This window comes from Myotis nattereri (assembly GCF_964212035.1).
Source record: "Myotis nattereri genome assembly, chromosome: 5".
Lineage (NCBI taxonomy): Eukaryota > Metazoa > Chordata > Mammalia > Chiroptera > Vespertilionidae > Myotis > Myotis nattereri.
Window position 1 is genome coordinate 21,347,073 of NC_138080.1, and position 27,037 is coordinate 21,374,109.

General features: G+C 40.0%; 1 protein-coding gene and 1 pseudogene across 2 annotated transcripts; both read right to left on the minus strand.

The window, feature by feature from the left end:
* Nucleotides 1-20,272: 20,272 nt before the first annotated feature.
* LOC308519437 (adenylate kinase isoenzyme 6-like) lies at nt 20,273-20,925 on the minus strand (annotated as a pseudogene). Its single transcript has one exon. The product of its transcript is annotated as an adenylate kinase isoenzyme 6-like (transcript).
* A 2,649-nt stretch (nt 20,926-23,574) lies between these two features.
* LOC308519367 (olfactory receptor 7A17-like) lies at nt 23,575-24,543 on the minus strand (the record flags this gene model as incomplete). The annotated part of the gene is made up of 1 exon (XM_081091331.1): nt 23,575-24,543. One exon carries the CDS (start codon nt 24,541-24,543, stop codon nt 23,575-23,577), a length of 969 nt encoding a protein of 322 aa, XP_080947457.1.
* Nucleotides 24,544-27,037: the final 2,494 nt, after the last annotated feature.

Below are 27,037 nucleotides of genomic sequence, written 5' to 3' on the forward strand. Positions count from 1 at the left end.
TGTACTGTCTTGTCTGTTTCATTGATCCATATGCCTGTTCTTGTGCCAATACTATTAAATTTTGTAGTATAGTTTGATATCAGGTAGTGTGATACATCCAATTTTTTTCTCTCAAGATTGCTGAGGCTATCTGGGGTCTTATTTTTGTTTTATAGTAATTCTTGGAATATTTGTTCTAGAGCTGTGAGATATGCCATTGGTAATTTAGTAGAAATTGCATTGAATCTTTATATTACTTTGGGAAGTTTAACATTTTAATGATGTTAAATCTTCCTATCCATGAACATGGTATATGCTTGCACTTCTTTGTATGTTCCTTAATTTCTTTCTTCAATGTCCTATTATTTTTGGAGTACAGATCTTTTACCTTCTTGCTTAAATTTATTCTTAAGTACCTTATTTTGTTGTTGCAATAGTAAAAGAGATTCTTTTCTTATTTTTTCTTTCTGATAGTTCATTATCTATATATATAAAATGCTAAGTGACCAACTGTCCATCCAACCGTCTGACGAACCAACTGGCCAGTACATATGACGTGCACAAGCAATTTAAAAATACATGTCGACCCTCACATGCACAATACATATAAAGTGCTCGCTGGTGCCAATCACGCACGTGTGTTTTGATCTGTCATTGTTGATTGTGACTTTGGTTGACACTCCTATTATAGGGAAAGGTAAATAGTGATATTAAAATATTTCTTCTAATTAATTTCCTTTCAATGTGCATGAATCCATGCACGAGGCCAGTAGTTGGTGTATAAAAAAGGCACCAATTCCTGAATATTAATTTTGTGTACTGCTACTTTCTCAAATTTATTTATTAGATCTAGTAGTTTTTTGATGGCCTCTAAACTTTTCTATGTACAATGCCATGTCATGTGCAAATAATGAGTTTTACTTCCTCTTTTCCAATTTAGGTACCTCTTATTTCTTCTTCGTGTCTGATTGCTGTGGGTAGGACTTCTAGTGCTAGGTTGAATTAAGAGTGGTGAAAACAGACATCCCCATCTTGTTCCCAATCTTAAGGAAAAATGATTTTTTTCCCCCATTGAGTATGATGTTGTCTGTGGGTTTGTCATATAAGGTCTTTATTATGTTGAGGTATGATCCTTTTATTCTGACTTAGCTGAGAGTTTTATTTTTAAATCATAAATGGGTGCTATATTTTATCAAATGTTTTCCCCCACTTTTATTAATATAATCATGTAGTTTATAATTTTTTATTTTGTTTATGTGATGTGTCATGTTTATTGATATACTAATATTGTACCAACCTTGTAACCCCAGAATAAATCTCACTTGATCATTGTGTATGGTCTTTTTAATGTATTGCTGGATCTGGTTTGTGAATATTTTGTTGGGAATTTTAGCATCTATGTTCATCAGGGATATTGGCCCATAACTTTCTTTCTTTGTAGTGTCATTATCTGGTTTTTTTTTTTTTTTTTTTTTTTTTTTTTTTTTTTTTTTTTTTTTTTTTTGCTTTTTTTTTTTTTATTATTAGTTAAGGTATTACAAATGTGTCCTCATCCCCCCCCCCCATTAACCCCCAACCTCCCCCCCCACACACAAACTCATGCTCCCATCCCCCCGTTGTCCATGTCCATTGGTTTGGCTTATATACATGTATACAAGTCCTTCGGTTGATCTCTTCCCCTTACCCCTGCCCTCCCCTACTTTCCTTCTGGGGATTGATAGCCTGATCGCTGTTTCTCAGTCTTTGGGTCTGTCCCTTTTCATCAGTCTATGTTGTTCTCTATAATCCACAAATGAGCGAGATCATGTGGTATTTATCTTTCTCTGACTGGCTTATTTCACTTAGCATAATGCTCTCCAGTCCCATCCAAGCTGTTGCAAAAGGCAAGAGTTCCTTTTTTTTTACCGCAGCATAGTATTCCATTGTGTATATGTACCACAGTTTTCTAATCCACTCATCTGCTGATGGGCACTTAGGCTGTTTCCAAATCTTAGCTATGGTGAATTGTGCTGCTATGAACATAGGGGTGCATATATCCTTTCTAATTGGCGTTTCTGGTTTCTTGGGATATATTCCTAGTAGTGGGATCACTGGGTCAAATGGGAGTTCCATTTTTAGTCTTCTGAGGTAGCTCCATACTGTTCTCCACAGTGGCTGCACCAGTCTGCATTCCCACCAGCAGTGCAGAAGGGTTCCTTTTTCTCCACATCCTCTCCAACACTTGTTGTTTGTTGATTTGTTGATGATAGCCATTCTGACAGGTGTGAGATGATAACGCATTGTCGTTTTGATTTGCATCTCTCGTATAATTAGTGACTTTGAGCAGGTTTTCATATGTCTTTCTGCCTTCTGTATGTCCTCTTTCGAAAAGTGTCTATCTAGGTCCGTTGCCCATTTTTTTATTGGATTGTTTATCTTCCTTTTGTTAAGTTTCATGAGATCCCTGTAAATGTTGGAAATTAAACCCTTATCGGTGGTATCATTGGCAAATATGTTCTCCCATGTAGTGGGTCTTCTTGTTGTTTTGTTGATGGTTTCCTTTGCTGTGCAAAAGCTTTTTATTTTGATGTAGTCCCATTTGTTTATTTTCTCTTTAGTTTCCATTGCCCTAGGAGCATTATCAGAGAAGAAATTTCTTCGGCATATGTTTGCGATTTCGCTGCCTGTGGATTCCTCTAGTATTTTTATGGTTTCCCGTCTTACGTTTAAGTCTTTTATCCATTTTGAGTTTATTTTTGTGTATGGTGTGAGTTGGTGATCTAGTTTCATCCTTTTGCATGTATCTGTCCAATTTTCCCAACACCATTTATTGAAAAGACTGTCTTGACTCCATTGTATGCTCTTGCCTCCTTTGTCGAATATTAATTGGCCATAGTGGTTTGGGTCGATTTCTGGGGTCTCTATTCTGTTCCATTGATCTATATGTCTGTTCTTGTGCCAGTACCAAGCTGTTTTAAGAACAGTGGCTTTGTAATACAGTTTGATATCTGGTATTGAGATCCCACCTACTTTGTTCTTTCTCAGGATTGCTGCAGCTATTCGGGGTCTTTTTTTATTCCAGGTGAATTTTTGGAACGTTCGTTCTAGATTTGTGAAATATGCCGTTGGTAATTTAATGGGGATTGCATTGAATCTATAAATTGCTTTGGGTAGTATGGACATTTTGATGATGTTGATTCTACCAATCCATGAACACGGTATATTCTTCCATCTGTTTATGTCTTCCTCTATCTCTTTTTTCAGTGTCCTGTAGTTTTCAGCATATAAGTCTTTTACCTCCTTAGTTAAGTTTATACCTAGGTATTTTAATTTTTTTGGTGCAATAGTAAATGGGATTGCTTCTGTAGTTTCACTTTCTATAAGTTCACTATTGGTGTAAAGAAATGCCATGGATTTCTTAGCATTAATTTTGTATCCTGCTACATTGCCGAATTCATTTATTAAGTCTAATAATTTTTTGATGGAGTCTTTAGGGTTCTGTATGTACAGTATCATGTCATCTGCAAATAAGGACAGTTTTACTTCTTCTTTTCCAATCTGGATGCCTTTTATTTCTTCTTCGTGTCTGATTGCAATGGCTAGTACTTCCAGTACTATGTTGAACAGGAGTGGTGAGAGGGGGCATCCCTGTCTTGTTCCTGTTTTTAGGGGGAATGGTTTTAGTTTTTGCCCATTGATTATGATGTTGGCTGTGGGTTTGTCATATATGGCTTTTATTATGTTGAGGTATGATCCCTCAATTCCTATCTTGCTGAGAGTTTTTATCAAGAAAGGGTGTTGGATTTTGTCAAATGCTTTTTCCGCATCAATTGATATGACTATGTGGTTTTTTTCTCTCAATTTGTTTATGTGATGTATCACGTTTATTGATTTGCGGATATTGTACCATCCTTGCATCCCTGGGATAAATCCTACTTGGTCATGGTGTATGATCTTTTTGATGTACTGCTGGATCCGATTTGCTAGGATTTTGTTGAGGATTTTGGCATCTATGTTCATGAGGGATATTGGCCTATAATTCTCTTTCATTGTATTGTCTTTATCTGGTTTTGGGATTAGGGTGATGTTGGCTTCATAGAATGAGCTGGGAAGTGTTCCTTCCTCTTGGATCTTTCGACATAGTCTGAGGAGGATAGGTTTTAGGTCTTCCTTGAATGTTTGGTAAAACTCCCCTGTGAAGCCATCTGGCCCCGGGCTTTTGTTTGCTGGAAGCTTTTTGATTACTGCTTCGATTTCCTCCATAGTTATTGGCCTATTGAGATTTTTAGATTCTTCCTGGTTAAGTTTTGGAAGGTTGCATTTATCTAGGAATATGTCCATTTCCTCCAGGTTGTCTAGTGTGTTGGAGTAGAGTTGTTCATAGTATTTTCTAACAATCCTTTGTATTTCTATGGGGTCTGTTGTTATTTCTCCTCTTTCATTTCTGATTTTGTTTATTTGGGTCCTCTCTCTTTGTTTCTTGGTGAGCCTGGCTAGAGGTGTATCAATCTTGTTTATCCTTTCAAAGAACCAGCTCTTGGTTTCGTTGATCTTTTGTATTGTTTTTTTGGTCTCTATGTCATTTATCTCCGCTCTGATCTTTGTTATTTCCTTCCTTCTGCTTACAGTGGGCTTTTTTTGTTGCTCTCTTTCTAATTCTTCGAGTTGTAGAGTTAGGTCATTTATTCTCATTGTTTCTTGTTTCTTGCAGTAGGCTTGTAGAGCTATGAACTTCCCTCTCAAGACTGCTTTTGCTGTGTCCCATAGGTTTTGGATTGTTGTGTTTTCATTGTCATTTGTTGCCATGATGTTTTTTATTTCTTCTTTGATCTCACTGGTGACCCAGTCATTGTTTAATAGCATGCTATTTAGTCTCCATGTGTTTGATTTTTTTGGATTGTTTTTGTTGTAGTTGATTTCCAGTTTTATGCCTTTGTGGTCTGAGAAGATACTTGATATGATTTCAATTTTCTTGAATTTGAAGAGACTTTGTCTGTGACCCAATATATGGTCTATCTTTGAAGATGACAAATGTGCACCTGAGGAGAATGTATATTCTGTGGCTTTGGGGTGAAATGTTCTGAAGATGTCAATTAATTCCATCTGATCTAGTGAGTCATTTAGGATTGATGTTTCTTTGCTGAGTTTCTGTTTAGTGGATTTGTCCAGTGGCGATAAAGGGGTGTTTAGGTCCCCTACTATGATTGTATTGCTGTCAATCTCTCCCTTGATCTTCTCCAGAAGATTTCTTACGTATTTGGGTGCTCCTATATTGGGTGCATATATATTTACCAGAGTTATTTCTTCTTGTTGGACTGCTCCCTTTAGTATTATGAAGTGGCCTTCTTGATCTCTTTTTATGTCCTTCACTTTGAGATCTAATTTGTCAGATATAAGTATTGCTACCCCGGCTTTTTTTTCACTTCCATTGGCCTGAAAAACCTTTTTCCATCCCTTCACCATCAGTCTGTGTGCGTCTTTTTTTCTGAGGTGGGTTTCCTGTAGACAGCAGATATATGGGTCATGTTTTCTTATCCACTCATTTACCCTATGCCTTTTGACTGGGGAATTTAATCCATTTACATTTAAAGTTATTATTGATAGAAACTTGTTAGTCGCCATTTTTGTTCTTTACCGCTGCGTTCCTTCTTTGTTTCCTGTTTTTTCTATTTACAGCAGACCCTTTAGCATTTCTTGCATTGCTGGTTTGGTTGTAATAAACTCTCGTAGACCATTTTTGTCTGTGAAGCACCTGATTTGACCCTCAATTTTGATTGATAGCCTCGCTGGGTATAGTATTCTTGGATTCAGACCCTTCCTTTGCATGACTTTGTATATTTCATTCCATTCCCTTCTTGCCTGATGTGTTTCTGTTGAGAAATCGGTCGCTAGTCTGATGGGGGATCCTTTGTAGGTAACTTTCTGTCTCTCTCTGGCTGCTTTTAAGATTCTTGCTTTGTCGTTGGTGTTTGCCAATTTAATTATTATGTGCCTTGGTGTCGGTCTTTTCGGGTTCATTTTGTTTGGGACTCTGTGAGCTTCTTGGATTTGTGTGAGTTTTTTCCTCCCTATATCAGGGAAATTTTCTGTTACTATTTTTTCAAACAGGTTTTCTATTCCTTGCTCAGTTTCCTCTCCTTCTGGCACCCCTATTATTCGGATGTTGTTTCGTTTAGCATTGTCCCAGAGTTCTCTTAGGCTCTCCTCCTGCTTTTTAATTTTTTTTTCTAGAAGCTGTTCTGTTTGGGTATTTTTTTCTACCTTGTCTTCTAGCTCGCTGATGCGGTCCTCTGCTTCTTCTAGTCTACTGTTGATGCTTTCTATTGAGTTCTTTATGGCAGTGATGTCGTTTTTCAATTCTTCATGGTTTCTCTTCATTTCCTCTTGGTTCCTCTTCATTTCCTCTTGGTTCTTCTTCATTTCCTCTTGGTTCCTACACATATTGTTGAATTGGTCTTCCATTCTTTTCATCCACCTTATGGCCATTACTCTGAATTCTTTCTCTGACAGGTTGCTTGCCTCCATTGCCTCTATTTCGTTTACTTCCTTTTCTGATGATGCCTGTTTTTCTTTCATATTTGGGTTGGTTCTTTGTTTCACCATGATTTCTCTTCTCAAGGTGTTTGGTTATGTAGTTCTCTCTCTGCTGCGCTGATTCAAAGGCACAAAATACAACACAACAAGGCACAACGTACAAGGCAACAAACTAAATGCATTCACGATATTAATAACCCCAAATAAAGGTGACCCCCTGAGCGAAGAGAATTAGGGGACAAAGAAGAAAAAAGAGAAAAAGATTAAAGAGAAAAATAAAAAACAAAAAGGAGTGCTGAAATGAGATTGGGAAAAGGGAGAGAAGAAAAAAACAAAAAGGCAAAAAAAAAAAAAAAAAGAAAGAAAAAAGTAAGAGAATGAAATAGAGGTGGGGAAGAGGCTATTTGTATGGGGAGAGCGAGGGATTGGAAATTAGATATAGAAGTAGGGTGAAATTTAGACAGTGGGTAGAAAGAAGGAATAGGTAAAATCCAAAGCAAGAATAGGGCAAGAGAAACAGGACAACAAAAGGGGAAAAGTGAGGAAGAGAGTTTTGGCTTAAGGGTAAATGTGAGATAGAGAGAAATGATGCTAAAGGAACGATGAAAATAGAGTGTAGAACACTAATCCCAAAATAAAATAAAGAAAAATAAAAAAAAATATTAAAAAATAAAATGACACTTGAAAAAATGGTAAAAGGATTGCAATAATATTGGTTAAAAAAATGTAGTAATTAAAAAGGTAAAATCAGGTGATGAAAAAAATAAAAAATAAAAAATAAAAAAATAAAATATGTTCTTAATGAAATGGTGAAAAAAGAATTAAAAAAAAATATATATATAAAAACATTCGGAAGTGAAGGTGCTTCAAATCTTCCACTCTTCTTTTTGGCACGCCTCAGTCCTGCCAGGCATTCAGGGGAGTGTTGACCTTCCCTGCGATACACTGTCCCTCCGTGCAGTAAACCACAGACCTGACTTTAAGGCAGGTTGTATTTTTTTTACCAGACTGCCTTTATTTGTGATCGCAAAAGAGACAGTTCGTGGCTCTGCCTCTGGGTGGCAGTGTGTCTGGATTTACCTCCAAGGCTCTAAGTCCTCTCTATCAGTAGGGTTTTTTTTTTTTTTTTTTTTTTCCTCTATGGTATTTGGAACTGATTCGGGAAAGACCACTGCCCAGAGCTGGTTCCTTGCCACTGTCCGCTGTTCCCAGGCTCCCCAAAAAGAGCTTTCCCCTACAGGCTCTGCGAATGACCCCAACTGGGGAATCCCATGCACTGGGTTTAATAATCAAATGCACGGATCTAAGGGGGACTGTAACAAGAGCCTGATAGTTGTGCGAATTCGCAAGCCTCCACCTTCCTGGTCTGCGCACAGTCTCCGCGCGCAGTCTCCGCGCGCCCACTCGCCCCTGGCACCAAGCAGCCAGCAGATTGGCAAAGTCCAAGGCTGCTCCTTTACATCCAGTCCAGCTATGGGCTCATTTTTCGCGTTCCCTTCTGCCAGCAGCCCTGTGGGGCCCCTTCCCCACTCACGGGTCACGCTGGTCCCAAAGGCTGCGGACTCTGTGGGGTGCAGATTCCGCCCCGCGCTCGCGCGAGCTGGGTCCTTCCTCCAACCCGAACTGCAAACCGCACCTTTAGGGGATGTCCAACCTTTCCGTGAGAAGAAGCAGTGCTCGTCTGAGTTCAGGCAGTCACGCGGCTTGAGATCCCTTGTTTCCAGGTTAGTAGCTGGTCTCTGGATGCCGGCAAAGACGACCCAAGATGGCGCAGTCTCCGCTGCTTAGCTGGCGCACCAGGAGAGGCTTCAGCCGCAGTCTCCAACCGTCCTTTTTTTTTCCTGGGGGGTTCTCGGTCTTTCCTAGCTGCAGACAGTCTCTCAGCTGAAAATCCTCTGCCTATTCGGGCTGAATGTTACCCGTTTCAGCTGCTCACCCTTATCTGCTCCAGGACAAGGCACAGGACACGTCTGCTTATACCTCCGCCATTTTCCCCTTCTATCTGGTTTTATACTTAGGATAATGCTGGCCTTATAAAAAGAGAATGGAAATCCTCCCTCTTCTTGAAATGTTTTGAACTAGTTTGAGAAGGAGAAGGATGGGTGTTAGTTTTTCTTTGAATGTTTGGTAAAATTCACCTGTGTAGCCATCTAGTCCAGGACTTTTGTTTGCTGAAAGTTTCATGAGGCCTTTGTTTTCAAATCTATTTTTTACTTGTTGGGTTCAGGGCCCAATCTTCTAGATCACCAAACCTCAGTGCTGCAGGAATATTTCTTGTGGTTTTTACACACCACCCTGCTATAGTTGAGTATTGAATGCTGTTGGCTTTTTTGTGGGTGGAGTTTACTAAGTATACGGATAAACATTGATCACAGTGTATGAGTCACTGTGCAGGGGCTGCCCCCTGAGGTGTTGTTCCTGGTAGGGTCTGCTTCCTGTCAGAATCCCACTTTGCTTGTCTCTGGTGTAGTCTATATCCCACCACTGGTTCTGTTCATTCTGGTCCACTTGGGCAGGGTTCAAGTACAGATTGATGTCAGATGTGTGTAACCAGTCTTGGGCTACCTGTCTGGAGCTACCACACTATTCTACTGTATCTGTGTATACTGGGCCTGAGTGTGCATGGGAGAATCCCACTGTGTATAAGTGTTGGCTTCCTCCAGCTTAGAGCTGGGGGCAAATCTATAAAAGATTTGAGGTTGCCTATGGTCTACCTCCGCCTGTCAGCTACTCCCCTCCCACTGAGGTTGCCTGGTTTTTCTCCAGAGCCTTCCAAAAAAGACTCGAGTGGGCCCAGATTGGTTGTGACCAACTGACCTGTCCAAAGGTTGTGAGAAAAGTAGGGTGGGTCTGCCAAGGTGAGAAGACAGGGCTAGTGGGTCTCCTACTTGGGGCCATGTAGTCAGGCACTCAATGAGGGGAAAGTGGCCCCTATTTCAGAGTCAGATCACTCCATCTCTTCCAGAATCTCCAATTCTAGCTTCCCTAAGAGGAGCATGCCATAGGTTCAGGTTCAGTGCAGCAAGTTGTCCCCTCTGCAGGAGCAAGCTCAGCAGGGTTGAGCCACTGAGACTTGAGAGGGCAGATTAAATGAGTCTCTCATTGGGGATTGTGCTGTTGAGTCCTCAGGAAGGGGCCAAGCACTTTCTCCATCCCAGACAATAACCTCTGAGGGTGAAACACTTGTATTGTCCCAGCTCTAAGGTGCACTCCCCTGCCCTACCCTCTCACCCCCTGTGGAACTGAGTTCAACAAGGCAGGGCCACCGAGACTTGGAAGGGCAGATCCAATCTCCCACTGAATACTATTTCATTATAATACTTCATGTCCTTTATCTATTGACCCATCAGTGGAGGCTTAGGTTGGTTCCATGTCTTGGCTATTTTGAATAATGCTGCAACAAACATGGAGTGGGTGCAGATATATTTATTTCTGATAGTTATTTTGAAATTGGACAACCAATGGGTCCAGGCTGCCTGTCACTCCTTGAGCCAATTAAGCAGAGACATGGTAGAATCATATGTGAGTGTTTAGTCCAATAATGCTGGAATATGGGAGAGTAGCAGGTCATCCACAAAATCTGCTCTGCAGCTCCCCCTGCCACCCTCCTCCCACCCCCCCAAGCCTATATTGGGAAAAGATTGCATGGGGAAGTGGGCAAAAGAAATTGCAGGCATGGGGAGGTAGGCAAAAGAAATAAGAATGGGTACAATAACTGTGGTGCATTTACACAATGGAATACTATGAAGCTGTAAAAAAGGATCTCTTATCCTTTGAGACAACATGGACAGACATGGAGAGCATTATGCTAAGTGAAATAAGTCAGTCAGAGAAAGACAAGTATCACATGATCTCACTTATATGTGGAATCTAATGAACTAAATCAGTGGTTCTCAGCCTTCCTAAGGCCGCGACCCTTTAATACAGTTCCTCATGTTGTGGTGACCCCCAACCATAAAATTATTTTCATTTCTACTTCATAACTGTAATTTTTCTACTGTTATGAATCATAATGTAAATATCTGATATGCAGGATATATTTAGGCGACCCCTGTGAAAGGGTCGTTTGACCCCCAAAGGGGTCGTAACCCACAGGTTGAGAACCGCTGAACTAAATAAACTGACAAACTGATCCAGAGACATGGAAGCATTCAACAGACTGAGGATCCTCAGAGGAAATGGCAGGGGGGAGGGGAGAGAGGGAAGAGATCAACCAAAGAAGTTATATGCATATATATATGCATAACCCATCAACACAGATAATAGTGGGTGGAAGACATGGGGATGGGACAGGAGTGGGGAGGAGAGGAGTTAAAGGGGAAAAAAGGGTGACATCTGTAATACTTTCAACAACAAAGATTAAAAAGAAGAATGGGTATAATGGTTACAGGTTACAGGCAATGAGGGCTCAGGGGGCGCCTACGGGACTCCATTGTTTCAGCAACAGGGTTGTGAATATTTCCATGATAATAGGCAATTCTCAGATAAGGAGAATGGACCACATTCCCCACACTCCAGGCTAACTGCCATGTCCCAGCTGTACAACTCTCAGTTAGGTTAGAAAGTGCTTTCTTTAGAAAGGAACAATCATTGTTAACAAAGCATGATTAATATTTCTGCCCCTAACATTCCCCACTGCTATCTCTATCATCTCATATATATGAGATTAGTTTTAGGTGAAAGGTCTCATCCTGCTGGACTGCATTTGCTTCCGCCTTGGAAGTAGTTTGTGGGGCTAGATACAGGGGTGGGCAAACTTTTTGATTCGAGGGCCATAATGGGTTCTTAAACTGGACCGGAGGGCCAGAACAAAAGCATGGATGGAGTGTTTGTGTGAACTAATATAAATTCAAAGTAAACATCATTACATAAAAGGGTACGGTCTTTTTTCTTTTTAGTTTTATTCCTTTCAAACGGGCCGGATCCGGCTGGCGGGCCGTAGTTTGCCCACGGCTGGCTAGAATAAAGTGAATGCAGGATCTAAAAAGAGGAAGACATTGAATACAGCAGCAAATGATTAGATTACAAAAAACAAACAGGATAAAAATTTAAAAGCATTCCCTCAGCCCAGACAGGCTTGGTAGCCAGAAAGTTAACTTGGATAAATAAAAAATAAAAAAATCTTTCCCATTGTTTTACCTGGGAGATGGTTTCCCTAATTTGTTGGATGTTGTTTTCTACCAATTGAGAGTTGTCAGAAAGACTAAAACAGCACATTCCTTTGAATTCCTCACAACTGTGGTTATGCTGCAACAGCAAATAATCTAGAGCTGCCCCATTCTCTAGAACTGCCTCCCTAACCTGACTCAGCTCTCGATTTATCCCATGGAGAGCCCTGGCAGTGGCATTCATGGCTGTGACCAAGCTACTTGCCAGCTGGGTCACTTCTAAGTAAGGGAGCCTCCCATTACTGGCATAACAAAAGCGGTCAAAGCAATGTAGTCAGCGGGGCTCCACAGGTGGAGATTGTTGTAGCAGTCTGCTGCCACTGCTGTGAGAAGGCCTTTTCTGGTTCAGACCCTGTGATGTTTCTGGAGCATAAAGGCAGTCAGTTGTCCTAAGGAACAAGCCTTCTCCCCCCACACCCCCCAGTGCTTTTGGCAGGTATATATGAATAAGCATATATATGAATAACCCCACATATCAGAAAACAACCAGCTGGTAGTTCAGTATGTCCATTACTATCAGGGAGGGTGAAATCATCAGGACAGTTTATATTGTAGTTATTAGATACTGAAAGACAATAACGAGAACACCAGATAAAAGTCAGACATTTGCCACAGGAAGCTACTGCAGCAACCTTTAGAGAAAACATCCCTGCATCCTTTTCCCGACAGTGGGTCCCAACTCATGAAGGTCCCCATATATGACTTTCTTCCCCAAATGAATACAATGAATATAATCTATACTAATAAAAGCCTAGGTGGTCCTCACGCCCTTGCATGCTACGCCTCCACAAGATGGCCACCAGAAGATGGCCGTGTGCACAGCAGAGGCAGGGCCCGGTGGCCGCTCTGCGCACTGAGGCCTGGGGGTCCTGTGGCCCCACACAGCGTGGAGGAGGCCAGTCCTGGTGTCTCTATTGCCTCCGATGGAGAAGGCGGGTGCCTGCAGAGGAGGCAGGTCATGGCAGGGGAGGGCAGTTGGAGGTGATTGGGCCAGCAGGGGAGGGCAGTGGGAGCGATCGGCTGGCAGGGTAGCAGTTAGGTATCAATCAGGCTGGCAGGGGAGCGGTTAGGGGGCAATCAGGCTGGCAGGCAGATGAGTGATTAGGAGCCAGCAGCCCTGGATTGTGAGAGGGATGTCCGACTGCCAGTTTAGACCCGATCCCCCGAGGGGTCCCAGATTGAAGAGGATGCAAGCCAGGCTGAAGGACACGCCCCCCCCCCCCCCCCCCACACACACACAAATTTCGTGCACCAGGCCTCTAGTTGTATATATTAGCTATAGGTGTCCCAACTCCTACTAGGCAGGATGTAAAGGCCTGTACTACATAGGTTCCTCCTGAAAGGCAAAAGTCAGAGATATTAAGAACATTTTTGCTAAATACACTCAAATATTTTCATCTGTTTTGAATGGAATTAGTTCTCCTCCAGCCAGACCAGCAGTGGTGAAGAACGTGATTATAACAAATGTTGCCTTTGAAAGACAATGACCTTGAGGTGTTCACTGGGCTCAGTCACCCATTATCCCCCTTCTGGTGCTCTCTTCACTCTGGTGTGTTGGATCCAGTGCTTTACCCCTGCCAGCTTCAGAGCAGCTGGAGCGGTTAGAAGCATGTCCCAGGGTCCCCTCGTTTTTCCTCCAGTTGATCGTTTGGTAATCCAGTTTTCCATGTTTTGAGTAGAACTCTTTCTCCTGCTTCAAAGGGATATGGAGGACCTTGCCCATCATCCTTGCTCTGCTCATGTCTGTCTAACTTCCTACCACATCCCTCCTCAAGGATCTTGGCTCTGGATTCTTTCAGAGAAAAGGAGCACAGGTCTCTTCTGTAGCTGCTTCCTGCTGAGAAGGGATGAAGTTTTCCTTCAGAGCTAAGAGATCCTTGCTCTCTGTCAGAGGGATAATGAGGCCTGGGCACAGAGGAAGGTGGCAATGGTGTCTAGAGGTGGTATTCCCTGAACACGAGCAGGGCTTGTAACCTGATAGAAACAAACTTAAGTCTAAAATTTTGTATTATTGGGTCAAAGATTAAAACAGAAAGAAAATTTTTGAAGACAATTAATTGAATTAGTCTGATATTCACAATTGTGTAGTATAGAGTCTATTGAAACACAATTTCCCCCTAAAGTTATCCCATTTTTATTAAAGAGCCAAATTAAGACTAGTTTATTTATTGTATTGAAGTCTAGTTTCAATTTTGCTTGATTGCACGAACACAGTAAGAACAGCAATTGATCATATAGGAGTTTAAAAATCTGCTTTGCTGGAATCTCTTAATTTAGCTTTAATTAGCCCCTCAGGGCAAAAAAGCTGAGCCATCTAACTGCCATCAGGTTTTCCTGCAATCCCTGTAGACAGGGGTGAATTCCTCAAGCTCTGGAGGTCCCCAATGAAGTCTTGAGGTTCCTTCCTTGCCATCTCTCAGGAGAGCAACCTTTGTTCCTTACCTGGAAAGACTGCCATGAACCACTTGATCAAGCAAGGTACCAGGCTTTCTCCCAGAGGCTCTTATTGGCTTCTTAAGGCTTTTTGGTGGCATCCAGAGCCAGGCGTATGTCCCTCTTAGACATGACATCCCAAAGTCTTGGTTAATAAAACCACAATTGGAAACTGGTCTTGTTGAATTAATTTAAAGACACATATTGCCATGACGCATTAAGAATTGCCAAATTCTGGAGGGATAAAGTAGGGAGAAAAATATAAATACCTCAATATTGCTTATCAAAGTATAATTTTCCAAACTGCTTTAAGAAAAGAAACAAATTTCTTTATTTCTGAAAAACAAAAATATGAAAAATAAGCAATACTTTCAACAATAAAATTACAAAAACTATAAATATTTTCAGTTTATTCAGTCCCATAATCAATTTTAGTTTCTCCTGATTTTTCTTGCCAGTGCTTTTTTAAATCCAGATACTCTATAGAGTTCTAATAATTTTCATCCAGTTCGAAGGGGATGATCTGAAAATTTATTCTCAGAGATATGTAATTTAAAATAAGTCTTTTCCATGGCTCTCTCAAAAGATGTAACATTTTTGAAAATGCATTTTAACAAAACAGTGACTGTATCTAAATTACAAGAAGAAATTAAAAATGACAGTTATGAATTTGATTATAATGCAATTGACATAACCAGTATGGAACCCTGTCCTTTGCAAAACACTATTTCAGAATAACAATTAGAGTTATAAATGAAAGTATATAAAAATGTATAGACTTGTGGAGATTTTTATGCAACTTCCAGAACATCTATTTAATAATATGCATATATAAATAAAACATAGTTACTTTTTCTATATTTGACAAAGCTTCCCATATATCTTAAGTATAAAATTTTCCTTCATAAGAAGAGAAAAATAAATCCTTCAGGCATTCCAAGGCTTATTGGAATGACCTAACGCCAACTCTAGGTCAAGAAAAAGTTTCTTAAAATTCAAACCATGAGAAGGCTGTCAAACTTATTTGAAGGAAAGATCATATATCATTATTATTATGGAACAGTATTAGACTGTGTATTCATTCAAAGTGACAAGAGGGTATTAAACACAAATATAGACTAGCAAAACTTCAGTTCCCTTGATAAAGAAGATGACTTTAGTAATTAAGTAACTGATTTATATAGCTCAACATATAGCCATTTCAATAATTTATAGAACTTTTGCTCCCTGGGCAAATACAGGAAAGACGTTTTCCCTTTCAACAGACTAAAAAGGGACTAAAAAAATTCTGTATTAGCTTACTTCAGATTCATTTATGTAATTAAATTTATTATTCAGATTACCTATAATTTTCTTTTAAGATTTCTCTTCACAATCCTTCTTTAACTTTCACAAACCTTTCTACAACTTTCACAAACCTTCTTACCCAATCAGAAATAACCAGCTTGAGAACAACTCACTTTCTTTTTTCCTTCAAAATGCATCTCCATACCTCATGCCTTCTATTATCAAAACCACACAACTTTGTTTCAATTAATTAGAATTCTTAACTCTTAGGAACCTTAATTTTTAGGTGACAGATAAGTAATTAACATTCCTCAGATTAGCAATACATTTACATTTTTTAAGAGATATAGTTCAAAGAGAATACAAGACATTCATTAACAGATTCAAATCCATCCTCTAGATTCTTATAATAAGAAATCCAAAGTAGGCAAACTCAGATTAGTTAATATTTCAGTATCCTGTTATTTCAAAATGCCTAGATATTTAATAATTTTTACTATTTAACCCTGCAGGACTCCAAAGTTTTAAATTACCAAAAACTGCTATTTTTTTTTTTCCTTTACAAAGTGGGAGTGGCCCCTGCCTGAGGGCACTTTGGCAGCTCTGGCCCTTCTAGGAGAAGGTTTATTCCCATAATTTTCTTTCTGAGTAGACTGTAACAACATGAAATCTTGCATATAAGAAGAGATCTTATCTTATTTCAAAACAGAAACAAAACAACCCCGAAAGTACATAAATGAGTACTCCCAAAAGGAGGGACTGAGACATTAGCCTTATAGAATCTTATCTCACACTAACCCAGAATAGCAAATGACCTCCAGTCTACTCAGAAAGAAACAAACAGCAGAGACAAGAGAATTCCCTGTGTTCATAAAATGGTGAAGAATAAAGTCCCCAAAAGATAAGAAAGTACGCAAAGAACATCTGTAACCAAAGTTATATGACAGCCAAACAAAACTCCCCCTAGCTAAGCATTTCAGTGGCTGATGCTGTGAGAAATGCTCACCTGTTAACAGAAGAGCAAAGAAATACCACGCACACTTCCTAGAGAAAGGGAGGGACACCATTTATTAACACTAGTGGACTCCAGGAATAATTTTCAAATCAGAGTGAAGAAACATGCCGAGAGCCTGTCTATATATATCCCGCTGGGGTCTTTGTCTTGTAGATATGGTTCTGCCCCCTGTGGGCTTATAGGAAGGCCCCCAGGTGTTGGGGGTTCCCAGGTCATATCCGATGATCTGTCCTGGGGCCAGCAATAACGACCTTCTCCACCCCCCCAGGGCAGTGCATTGTTCAGTTTTTATGGCCTGACAGGCCTTGCAAGACCAGTTTCCTCCTCACACCTGTAAATTCAAATAATGGACTCGGAGACAGAAGTATGGCAAAAATGAGACTTTTAATACCATCTTGCAAGAGCGGGGTTGAACAGGCACAAACAGAGCAGCGATCACAGGCTATTTATCCCTAGGATTCGAGAGTCCCCCCTCCGGTTCCTCATTGGCTGAGTCCTATGAGACTAACAGTTTTCCTCATAAGTCCTCTAGGTCTCATTGTCTCCCACTGGGCGATTAAAAAAACGGGCCGAGGCTTTTTCTAGTTGTCTCCACCTCCCCGTGTCTAGTTGAGGTGGGTGCGAGGTGTTTCCTCCTGGATACCTCGGGGGTTTCCACCATGTTGCTGGCTCACACAGTTTTTTTTTTTTTTCTTATACCCTCTCCCCTACTCCCTACATTCTGTTTGCTCTGGGGAAATTCAGTAACAATTTCCATTAAAAGTTGACTACTATGAAGATAGATCACAGAGGCCTATTTCATACAATACATAAAGAAGGACATCTGGGAGGGTCCCCAAGATTAAGAATTCTCGGCAGCTTCTGGGAAGTTTTTGCAATCCATGCCATGGGGTCAGCCGGCCACAGGCATCTGGGGGCCCCAGCAAAGTGGCAATGTTATAGTTATGATTGTATTAGTATGTAGTGACCCCCATATTTCAATATTAAGTTGTACCCCTGTGTGAGACCCCCAAAACCCGAATGTACTTTTTCAAATGAGTGAACACCCAGAACTTGTACCCTAGACCCATATCACACCAGTACAGCACAGCACACCATAGCCGGGAGCCACCAATAAGGACCGTTGTGTTTACTCGACCACATAAAAACCCCGGACTTTTGACACTCAGGATCTCCTGCCCCGAGAGAAGAGCACTCCACGTCACCTTGTGTTGGAGGGGCGATTAAGGCTGGCAGCCGCCACTCTCACTTGCTGCAGACGCCCGGTGCCAGTCCTGATCACTTGGCACCCTCAGTGGGTGCACATGGTGGCTGCCAGCCCTGATCACCCCTGAGGGTTTCTCCACATCCCCCTGCTCCTGAGGGGCAATCTTGGCAGAAGCCGCATGCACCCACTAACGGTGGCAGCCTTACTCACACCCACTGCTGGTGCCGGCCCAAATCACTGTGCACCAATAGTGGGTGTGAGCAGGGTCTGCACCATCAGTGCATGGGAGCGATGGCGGCAGGAGCGGGGCTGAGGGCAGACAAGGGACTGGAGCTTCCATGGGTCACGTAGAATGGGCTGAGACCCGCCCCTGTGACCACTGCAGCTTTGTGGCCCATAGTTCCTTTCAAGGTGCACGAATTCGTGCACTGGGCCCCTAATAGCTATATATGAGGCCACTTCTCTACTGGAAATATCAGGGGAGAACACTATGTAAAGTATGTGATTGTCTAACTACTATGTTGTACACCTGAAACCAATGCAAAATAATATTAAAAGAAAACTGTATTTGAAAAGAAGTCTAATACTGAGAAATTTGTCTGACTGGCCTTTGTGTCTTGAAAGAATTGATTTATGGTGGGGTCACAACCCCTTATATCTCTAGAAAATTACTATTTACCTCTTTAAGGAAGGAAAGATATTTGTTCCTTTAATATAAAACTTTGGGCTCTGTACTTGTTGGCTTCATAATCATTTAGCCAAAAAAATGAGGAATTTCATAGTTATTAGTATAGTGCAAGTTAAGAGCTGCCATTTAGTCCTCACTATAAAATGTTTATTAAATATGAGATACATTTAGATTTTCTGCAACATAACCCAGCTTTGCACATTATTGCAATTGTCAAAATGTATGTTCTATAAAAATTTATTTTATGAGGTAGTACATTTATACACTACCTTCTCTATACAGAAATGGGGCACAGAGGGATTTAATGTTGTGCTCCAAGGTATAAGCCAGGAAAGGGAAGGAGTTTTAATTGGAATCAGTCCGGACACTTCCAGTTCTGAGACTCTGGGACAGCAGTTCTCAAAAGGAGATGACATTGCCCTTGGGGATATTGTAATGTCTGAAAGGAGGTTGCTAAGCATCTACAATGCACAGGACAGCACCCAGCACAAATAAATTATCCAGCTCCAAGTGTCTATAGTGACAAGCTGACAACACCAATTCCAGACCAGCACCTCTCCATTTCATAGGCATACAAATCACCCAAGTTTGTAGCTCAGATGCAAATTCTGATTGATCAGGTCTCTAGTGGGCCTGGAGATTACATTTCTGACAAACACCCAGGTGGTGTTGATGCTGCAGGTCCTCCTGGTCTGTGGACTGCACTTTGGGTAGATGGGCTGTGGCTCCGTGTCAGAGTCTGGTGTAGATAATTTGAGGTCTTCTGCACCAGGATTCTTCTGAGTATGAAACTTTGAAAGACAAGTTTATCTCTCACTCTAAAGGGGAGGATAAATTCTGTGTTTGATTCTTTCATATTAGGGTTCCACAGTGACATCAAATAATTTATACCAGGAAAGGCTTTGTAGTGTAGAGAATAAGAGGCTCAAAAGAGAGCAAAATCCTAATTCGAAGAACTTTGGAATGTTAGCTCACAGAGCAGGGTTACTAAAATAGGTGAAATAAAATTGTAAGTTAAGGAGCTTAGCTCAGATTGGACTAATGTCATCTCAATGGTCCTCTAAATGTGGGAGAGAGTAGGAGAAGAATTGGAGTCAGAGAGACATTTGGAGATGCCATGTTGCAGGTATTGAAGATGGAGGAAGTGCCTTGGGTCAAGGAATGCAGGTGGGCTCTAGAATCTGGAATAGGAATTGAGAATAGGAAAGGATTAGGATTGAGATTGGAAAGGGATTGCATTCTCCCCTGAATCACCCAGAAAAATCCAAGCCTGGCAGTCATTTAGATCAAAGCTCTTTAACAACCCATTTCCAGTATTTGAAGATCTATAAGATAGAAAGCTGTTTGTTTTAAGTCACTAGTGTGGTAATTTGTTACAGCAGCAATGAGAAACTGATACAGACATTTATCCAGTAAGATATTATTGCAGAGAACTGAATTTAAGCAATGCAAGTCATTCAGATAGCTTCCTTTGGCAAAGGCATTTTGTGTTGAAATGCCACATTAAATAGAAAATATGAGAGCTGATTTAGAGCTATTTGGCCTGATAGATGGTACAAAGGATTTCCCATTGAATAAGTGTTAATGTGGTTTTGAGCTGGAGGCCTTTGAGGTATTAAGATACAACAAATAATTCATTAAAGTTGAGTTCACACATTTTGCTTTAAATCTTTTTGTCAAATTTCTCCATTTTTTCTCTTTCATGTTAATTTGCACATTTCTTTTATTTTTTATTTTTTAATTCTCTTTAATAAACTTAAACGATATCCTCCCACACATTTGGTCAGGTTTATTTATACTTTAGCAATTGAAGCATTAAACAATGACAGTTTTTATTCTCAATCTTTCACGCGTTAAGCGCCCAGTCAGTCACCAGTGACTGACACTATACTTTCCATATGGAAGACAAAACAGGCTGGGCACTTAACATGTTAATAAAGTTATATTCATTATACTTTCTTACGTAAAAAAACACACCCAAATATAAACCTTTATACTATCCACCTACTAGTCCTGCAGCACAATTTTAATAAAAAGGGTTTACTAATAAATGCATAATTTATATGATGTGGGCAGAGAAATATTAAGAGTGATTATAAAGTGGCCAGTCTTGTAAGTCAAGAGCTATGATCTTTGACCCGTTGCTCAATCCACTTCAATATCTGATTGATATTATTCTCTAGATCTTCTGGTTTATTGCTGGGCAGCTGATGCACTATGTCTTCGCTGTAGGATGCTAATGCTTCTTCATAAAGAATTTGAAAAATTTCACACTGAACATTATCTTTTAGTTTCTTCTCATTATAACCCCTTGTTTCAAGTCTTTTGTACAATATGCTGTTATCTGTTTTCAGCACAAAAACTATATGAAACCAGCGTCCAGGGAAGAAATCACAACCATGGTAATCAGTAATAACTCCACCTTCACTCATTTGGTTTTCTAACTCATCAACTACTCTATCTTCATCTAACATAGGACAGTCATACTCTTCATCAGAGCCATCCTATAACTGTCCTTCTCTAGCTAAATCACCCACATTAACGTATTTCAGTCCAATCTTGCGGCAAGTTCTTTGCCTAGTGTGGTTTTCCCAACCCCTGGTGTACCCGTGAGTAGAATGTTCGGAAGCAACATGGTCCTCAACGCGAAGGCTCTGGAAACTCGGCACTGCACATTTTTTTTTATTAAATTTCTGTATTTTCCAAATTTCTCTCAAGGTGTCTTTCATCATAGATGAGTCTATGAATGAGTCTGTGTGCATGTGCATAAATATGTTTGTGTGTTTATTTGAAGTGCACACACAAACACACACTCCTCATTCTTGAACATTTTCTTTGGACTCAAAAAATATATTTAACATTTCATTTATACCTTACAATATTCAGTTGAAGTAAGGTTTTCTTATTCCACATTATCTTCAGAAAGAAGAAAACTGAAGCCAGGTGGTAACATTTTTAACAATTACATAATGCAGTTAAAACTCAATGTGCATTATCTCAAGCTATATACAAATGGATCCACCCACCATGTACTCTTAATTTACGTATGGCTTCTTTAATCCAGAATATTGCATTTTTAAAACAAATTGCAGTTGGTTGTATGTAATTATCCTCCAATATATCAATTAGAATTAAAAATTCTAGTGAGGTATAACTCATATCAGATCAAGAACATAGGTAGCTGAGTCACACCAGACATTGGTGGGAAATATATCTCATAACTTGGAAGAAAGCAAGGTTTCATATATAAGTTATAGAAACTGTGATATTAAAATAAGGCAATTCACATTTGATAAACTATTTTTATATAATCTGCAAGATCAACTCACAGACATATATGCATGATATATGTATACTTATACAGATGTTAAACACCACATACTGGTTGAAGAAAGAAGTGCAATGCAGATGCACAAAACATCATGAAAGAGCTTTAGAAACATAATGTAGCGATTCATGATGAGCCCAGAAGAGATCAGAACAACTTCCCACCATACAATCTGTTTTGATTATAAAGCCATTATATTAAAACAAGTGCTTTTAGGATGGCTTGTTATGCAGAAATAGCTAACTGATACAACAATAAAACTGAGATCAATGATAATAATATGCTTTTTACCATTCTAGGTATTTGTACCAATATTTGATGATAGCATCCATGATTAGTTTGTTATTGAAGTTTATTTCAGATAACTGCATTAAAAAGTGTCTTCATTGAGATTCCCTATGGATAACCAGAAGAGGTTGAAAGAATATGCATGCTTGTGTAAAACCTATAACTCTGAATCCCAAAACAGGACAGGAATTCAAGGTCACCCGTGAGTTATCCTTTGGTCACTTATGTACATACATGACATATCTATGGATCACTTATTAGTATATATAATGGATGAAAATGATAGCGTTCATTCTCTACCCCTTTAGTGGTTACAAAAGTATTTAGAGTTGGGGAAGATGCTTCATTTAGAACAATAGAGGGAACCATATTTGAAGGCAGCAATGTAAGTTTTCAAGTGGAAGCAGGAGATATTTCAATAGAAAACATAATTAAGGCAAGAAAAACTCCACTCCAATGTTAAATCCCTCCACACAGGGACACCGAACTTACTTCAATAGGCAAACATACACCATAAAAAATAGTTTGCATAGTAATAAATGTATGACTTAAAATTTTGCTTCATCATACTTAAGGTCATCTCTGACTCTAAGGGCATAGTATGTGAAACAATTTATAGAAATTTGTGTTTCCACATCAACTAGAATTGGAGACATGTATTTGATTGTCAGTTTGCCAGTGACTGTGGTAAGAATGTGGATACCAAGCTAAATATGATACATGATTGTAATGAGGGAAGCCAACCCAATGACCTCTTACAACACACACTGAATCTTAAATTGTACCTTTTCAGAAAGAGCAGTAATGGGAAAGTGATATCCTATATAATAAATGCCTAATATGCTAAGTGTCTGGTCCTCCCTTCAACCATTCAAAGTGTGATATGCTAATGATATGCTAAGGTACCTCAACTGTTTGCTATGACATGCACTGACCACCAGGGGGCGGACACTATGACTGGTACATTAGCTTGCTGTTGGGATCTGGCCATTTGGGGTTCGGACATGCCCTGGAACTCTCCCTCAGTCCCTTGCTGGCTGGCCAACGTCCCGCATCTCTCCCCGGCCCCAATTGTACACCAGTGGGGTTCCTCGGCCTGGACGGCACCCTCTCCCACTCTGGGACCCCTCAGGGGATGTCGGAGAGCCAGTTTCAGCCCTATCCTGTAGGCCAGGCCGACGGACCCCACTGGTGCACAAATTCATGCACCAGTATGAAATAATGAAGTACAATGATGGTTAAACAGTGCTCTTATGTTTTCTTATGAAATTTTTTATAAATGGTTATGGTTTCCAAGTGCACTTTATTTCCTTAGGAGTAGAACAACCCGTATTATTTTTCTTTTAATATAATGAAAGAAACATTACTCAGTATGATAAGATTTCTTTTAAAAAAAATAGGTCTTAAGAAATCTATGTACTCTTAAGAGATAAATAAGAATTTCTAAATATTTCATCCAAAGTTGGAAACCAATTTGGATGGGAAGAAAAATGACAAAGGGAAAGCTGTTAGATATCACAAAGTCAAGAAATTAATAAAGTGGTTCAATTAAATTCTGCAGAAATCATAGAAACAGACACTCCTGGAATAAACAGAGAGAGTAAACTGCACTTCCACAACCTGATCAAAGAATCAAAACATCTGGCTCTGAGGCTTTGAGTCCAGCTGTCATGTGCATTTCTTCAGCCCTAAGACAAGTGGTCCTTTCATAGCTGCCATCCCAAGCAATCTTTTCAGGGCCTTCTTTATGTCTTTGTTCCTGAGACTGTACATGAAAGGGTTCAGCATGGGTGTGACCACGGTGTACATCACTGAGGCTGTTGCACTTGAGTGTGAGCTTTGAGTAACAGCAGAGCTGAGGTACACACCTACGCCTGTACCATAAAACAAGGAGACAACCAAGAGATGAGAAACACAGGTAGAAAATGCCTTATACCTCCCCTGAGCTGATGGAATTCCACAAATAGAGGCCACTATCTTAGAGTAAGAGTAAAGGATACCAACAAAGGGACCACCACCCAGGAGCCCAGCTCCAAAATACATCACCATGTTGTTAAGAAAGGTGTCAGAACAGACAAGTTGGACCATCAGATTGAGTTCACAGAAAAAGTGTGGGATTTCTAAATCTGGATAGAAAGACAGTCGCAACGCGGTTAAGCCTTGTAACAAGGAATGCAGAGCACTCATGATCCAGGGCCCCAGAACCAGCAGTCCACAGAGCCAGGGGTTCATGATGACTGTGTAGTGCAGGGGGTGGCAGATGGCCACAAAGCGGTCATAGGCCATCACAGTCAGGAGGAAGTTGTCTAGTCCCCCAAATAATAGGAAAAAAAATAACTGTGTGATGCAGCCTTCATAGGTGATGACTTTGCTCTGTGCCTGGATGTTCCACAGCATCTTTGGGACGGTGGTGGAGGTGAAACAGATGTCTACCAAGGACAGGTTGGAGAGGAAGAAGTACATGGGCGTGTGGAGGTGGGAGTCTGAGCTGACGGCCAGGATGATGAGCAGGTTTCCCAACACAGTGATCAGGTACATAGCGAGGAAAAGTCCAAATATGAGGGACTGCAGTTCTGGTTCCTCTGAAAAACCCAGAAGAATAAATTCTGAAAATCCTGTGAGGTTCTCCAGTTTCATGTGGTGAAAGTAACTACCAGGAGATAGGAAAAGTTACATCACTAATTTCCCCACAAGCAAGCATGAGTAACCTAGCATTAATGCAACCATCTACATTGTAGAATCAAGGAATTAAGTTCTGTATTTGGTTTATGGCCTGGTCTCCTTTAGGACATCCCTAATGCTGATTCTCATTAAACTTTCCTTTTCCATGTGAAGACAGATGAAGAATTCTTGTGTCTTACTCAAATCTTTCAGAAAGAAAAATATTTTTAAAAAGCAAGGGACTCACTGCAGAGGTCAGCAAGTTCACTATAGTTAATAATCCTGTATTGGGTTTTTTAAGTGACCTTATCACAGGAAGAAAATAGTGTAACTAGGGTGGTGACAGCTATTAGCTAACTTACTATGCATGTCATATTGCAATACATACAAATACATAATTATTATATTATACACCTGAAACTAATATAATATTTTATGTCAATTATACTTCATTTAGAAAATTTTAAAGTAATGGAGAGGACAGTATAGGATTGACTGACTGACTGGACCACACAAAATTGATAAACTTTATACATTCTTTATAAACACTAACATATACATAAAAACTAAATGAAAAACAGTCAGTTTGTATAAAAAACTCCAATTTTTTGTTATAAAGAATCCAATAAAATATCAAATAAGAGAATATAGGCAATAATATTGTGTTAAGTCTGCACAATGACAGATGAATACCAGACTAGGTGTGGTGATCACATTGTGATATATATAAATGTTGAATTACTCTAGTGTACACCTAAAACTAATCTAATATTGTATACAAAGTATACTTAAACATAAAATAGAATAAAAATACTTTGATGTAACTCTCCAAAAGCAAAGAACTTTCATGTGTACAACATAGTACAAGTTTATTAGATGCCAACTATACTTTAATCTAAAACAAATAAATTAATAAGCATGTAAAGGAAAAAATTACATAGACAACTTTTAATAGAGACTCCAAATAATTTATAAACCCACAAATTTCATTACTCAGCCTCACAGGTAATGAAATAATTGCAAAGTGAATCTCATTACCTTATCGTTTTTATCTACCAAATAAATTTTTAAAATGTGAATAGCCAAGGTGAGAGAACATACTACGAAATGTAAGCCTCATGCACTGTGATTGCAAAGGTGTATTTGCAAACTTCCTGGGTCTGAAATTTCCTCATTCATGTGGAAACATAGTCAAGTATGCCTAATCATAAAATTTAAAAAATGCCCTCACATCACTGAATATTCCTCCACCGTTAAAAACCTATTCATCTATTCTTTTTAATAAAATCCTTGAATTTATGTTCTATTTCTACTTACAAGGACTTTATACCTCCAATGACCATTCTTTTTGTTTCTTTTTTTAAAACAATGAGGGCTGTTTTTTAAAAATATATATCTTTATTGATTTCAGAGAGAAAGGGAGAGGGAGAGGGAAACAGAAACATCAATGATGAGTAAGAATCATTGATTGTCAGCCTCCTACATGAACCCCACTGGTGATCAAGCCTGTAATCCCAGCATGTGCCCTTGACCGAAATAAAATCTTGGACCCTTCAGTGCATAGGCCACTCTATCCACTGAGCAAAACCAGCTACAGCTCCAATGCCATTTCTTAATTTGCCTTTCCTTAGTAGCATTTAAATGTCAACACTGGAACTTGCATTTCTGAGTGTTCACTTTCCTTTGAGCATCATGAATAAATACATTAATGTATTGTAAAGCCAGCCAACAATCACAGTGATCACTGGTACCTGGGCTATGTTCTCATGGGTACTAAGGTGACTTCAGGTACAAGTTCTTGGCTTTCAGTCTCTCTGATCCTCTCCTGCCATGTCTGTTGGGCTCTTGGACTCACCTGCATGGGAGCTCTGAGAGGAAGGTTTCCCTGTGCAGGTCCAAATTCTTGCCTGGATGGTTGATGATGCAGACCAGAGCTCTGCCCCAGACAAGACAACAAGGAGTCAAGCCTTGGTCTCCCAGATGAATTTAGGACTTCAAAAGCAACAACCACGTTTCTTCCTACCAAAGGTTGTACATGGTGAGGGTCTGCAGTAGAGCTGTGATTTACATGCTCTGTGTCTGCTCATTCGGCACACTTACTTCTTGTTACTCTAACCTCTAAGCACAGGATTCCCCTGGGGGACACTGGTCTGGACAGAATGGAGACTCTTCCTGCTGATTCTCTGTTCCCAGGAGTCTATGTAATAAGCCAAGTGAGTTCAGTTGTGATTAGTCCTTCATTAACTGCCCTGCTTCCTGACATCTACATCTTCCCGTGCCTCATCTCAACTCTGAGCCAAAGTTTCTGATTAAATGGACCTCGAGGGTATTATGCTCAGTGAAAGACAAATACCATTTGATTTCACATATATGTTGAATCCAAAGAGGGAAAAAACCAACCAAAAAACAAGAGCAACAAACAAACAAAAAATTGAAGCACACTCATAGACATAGAGAGAGGACTGGTAGT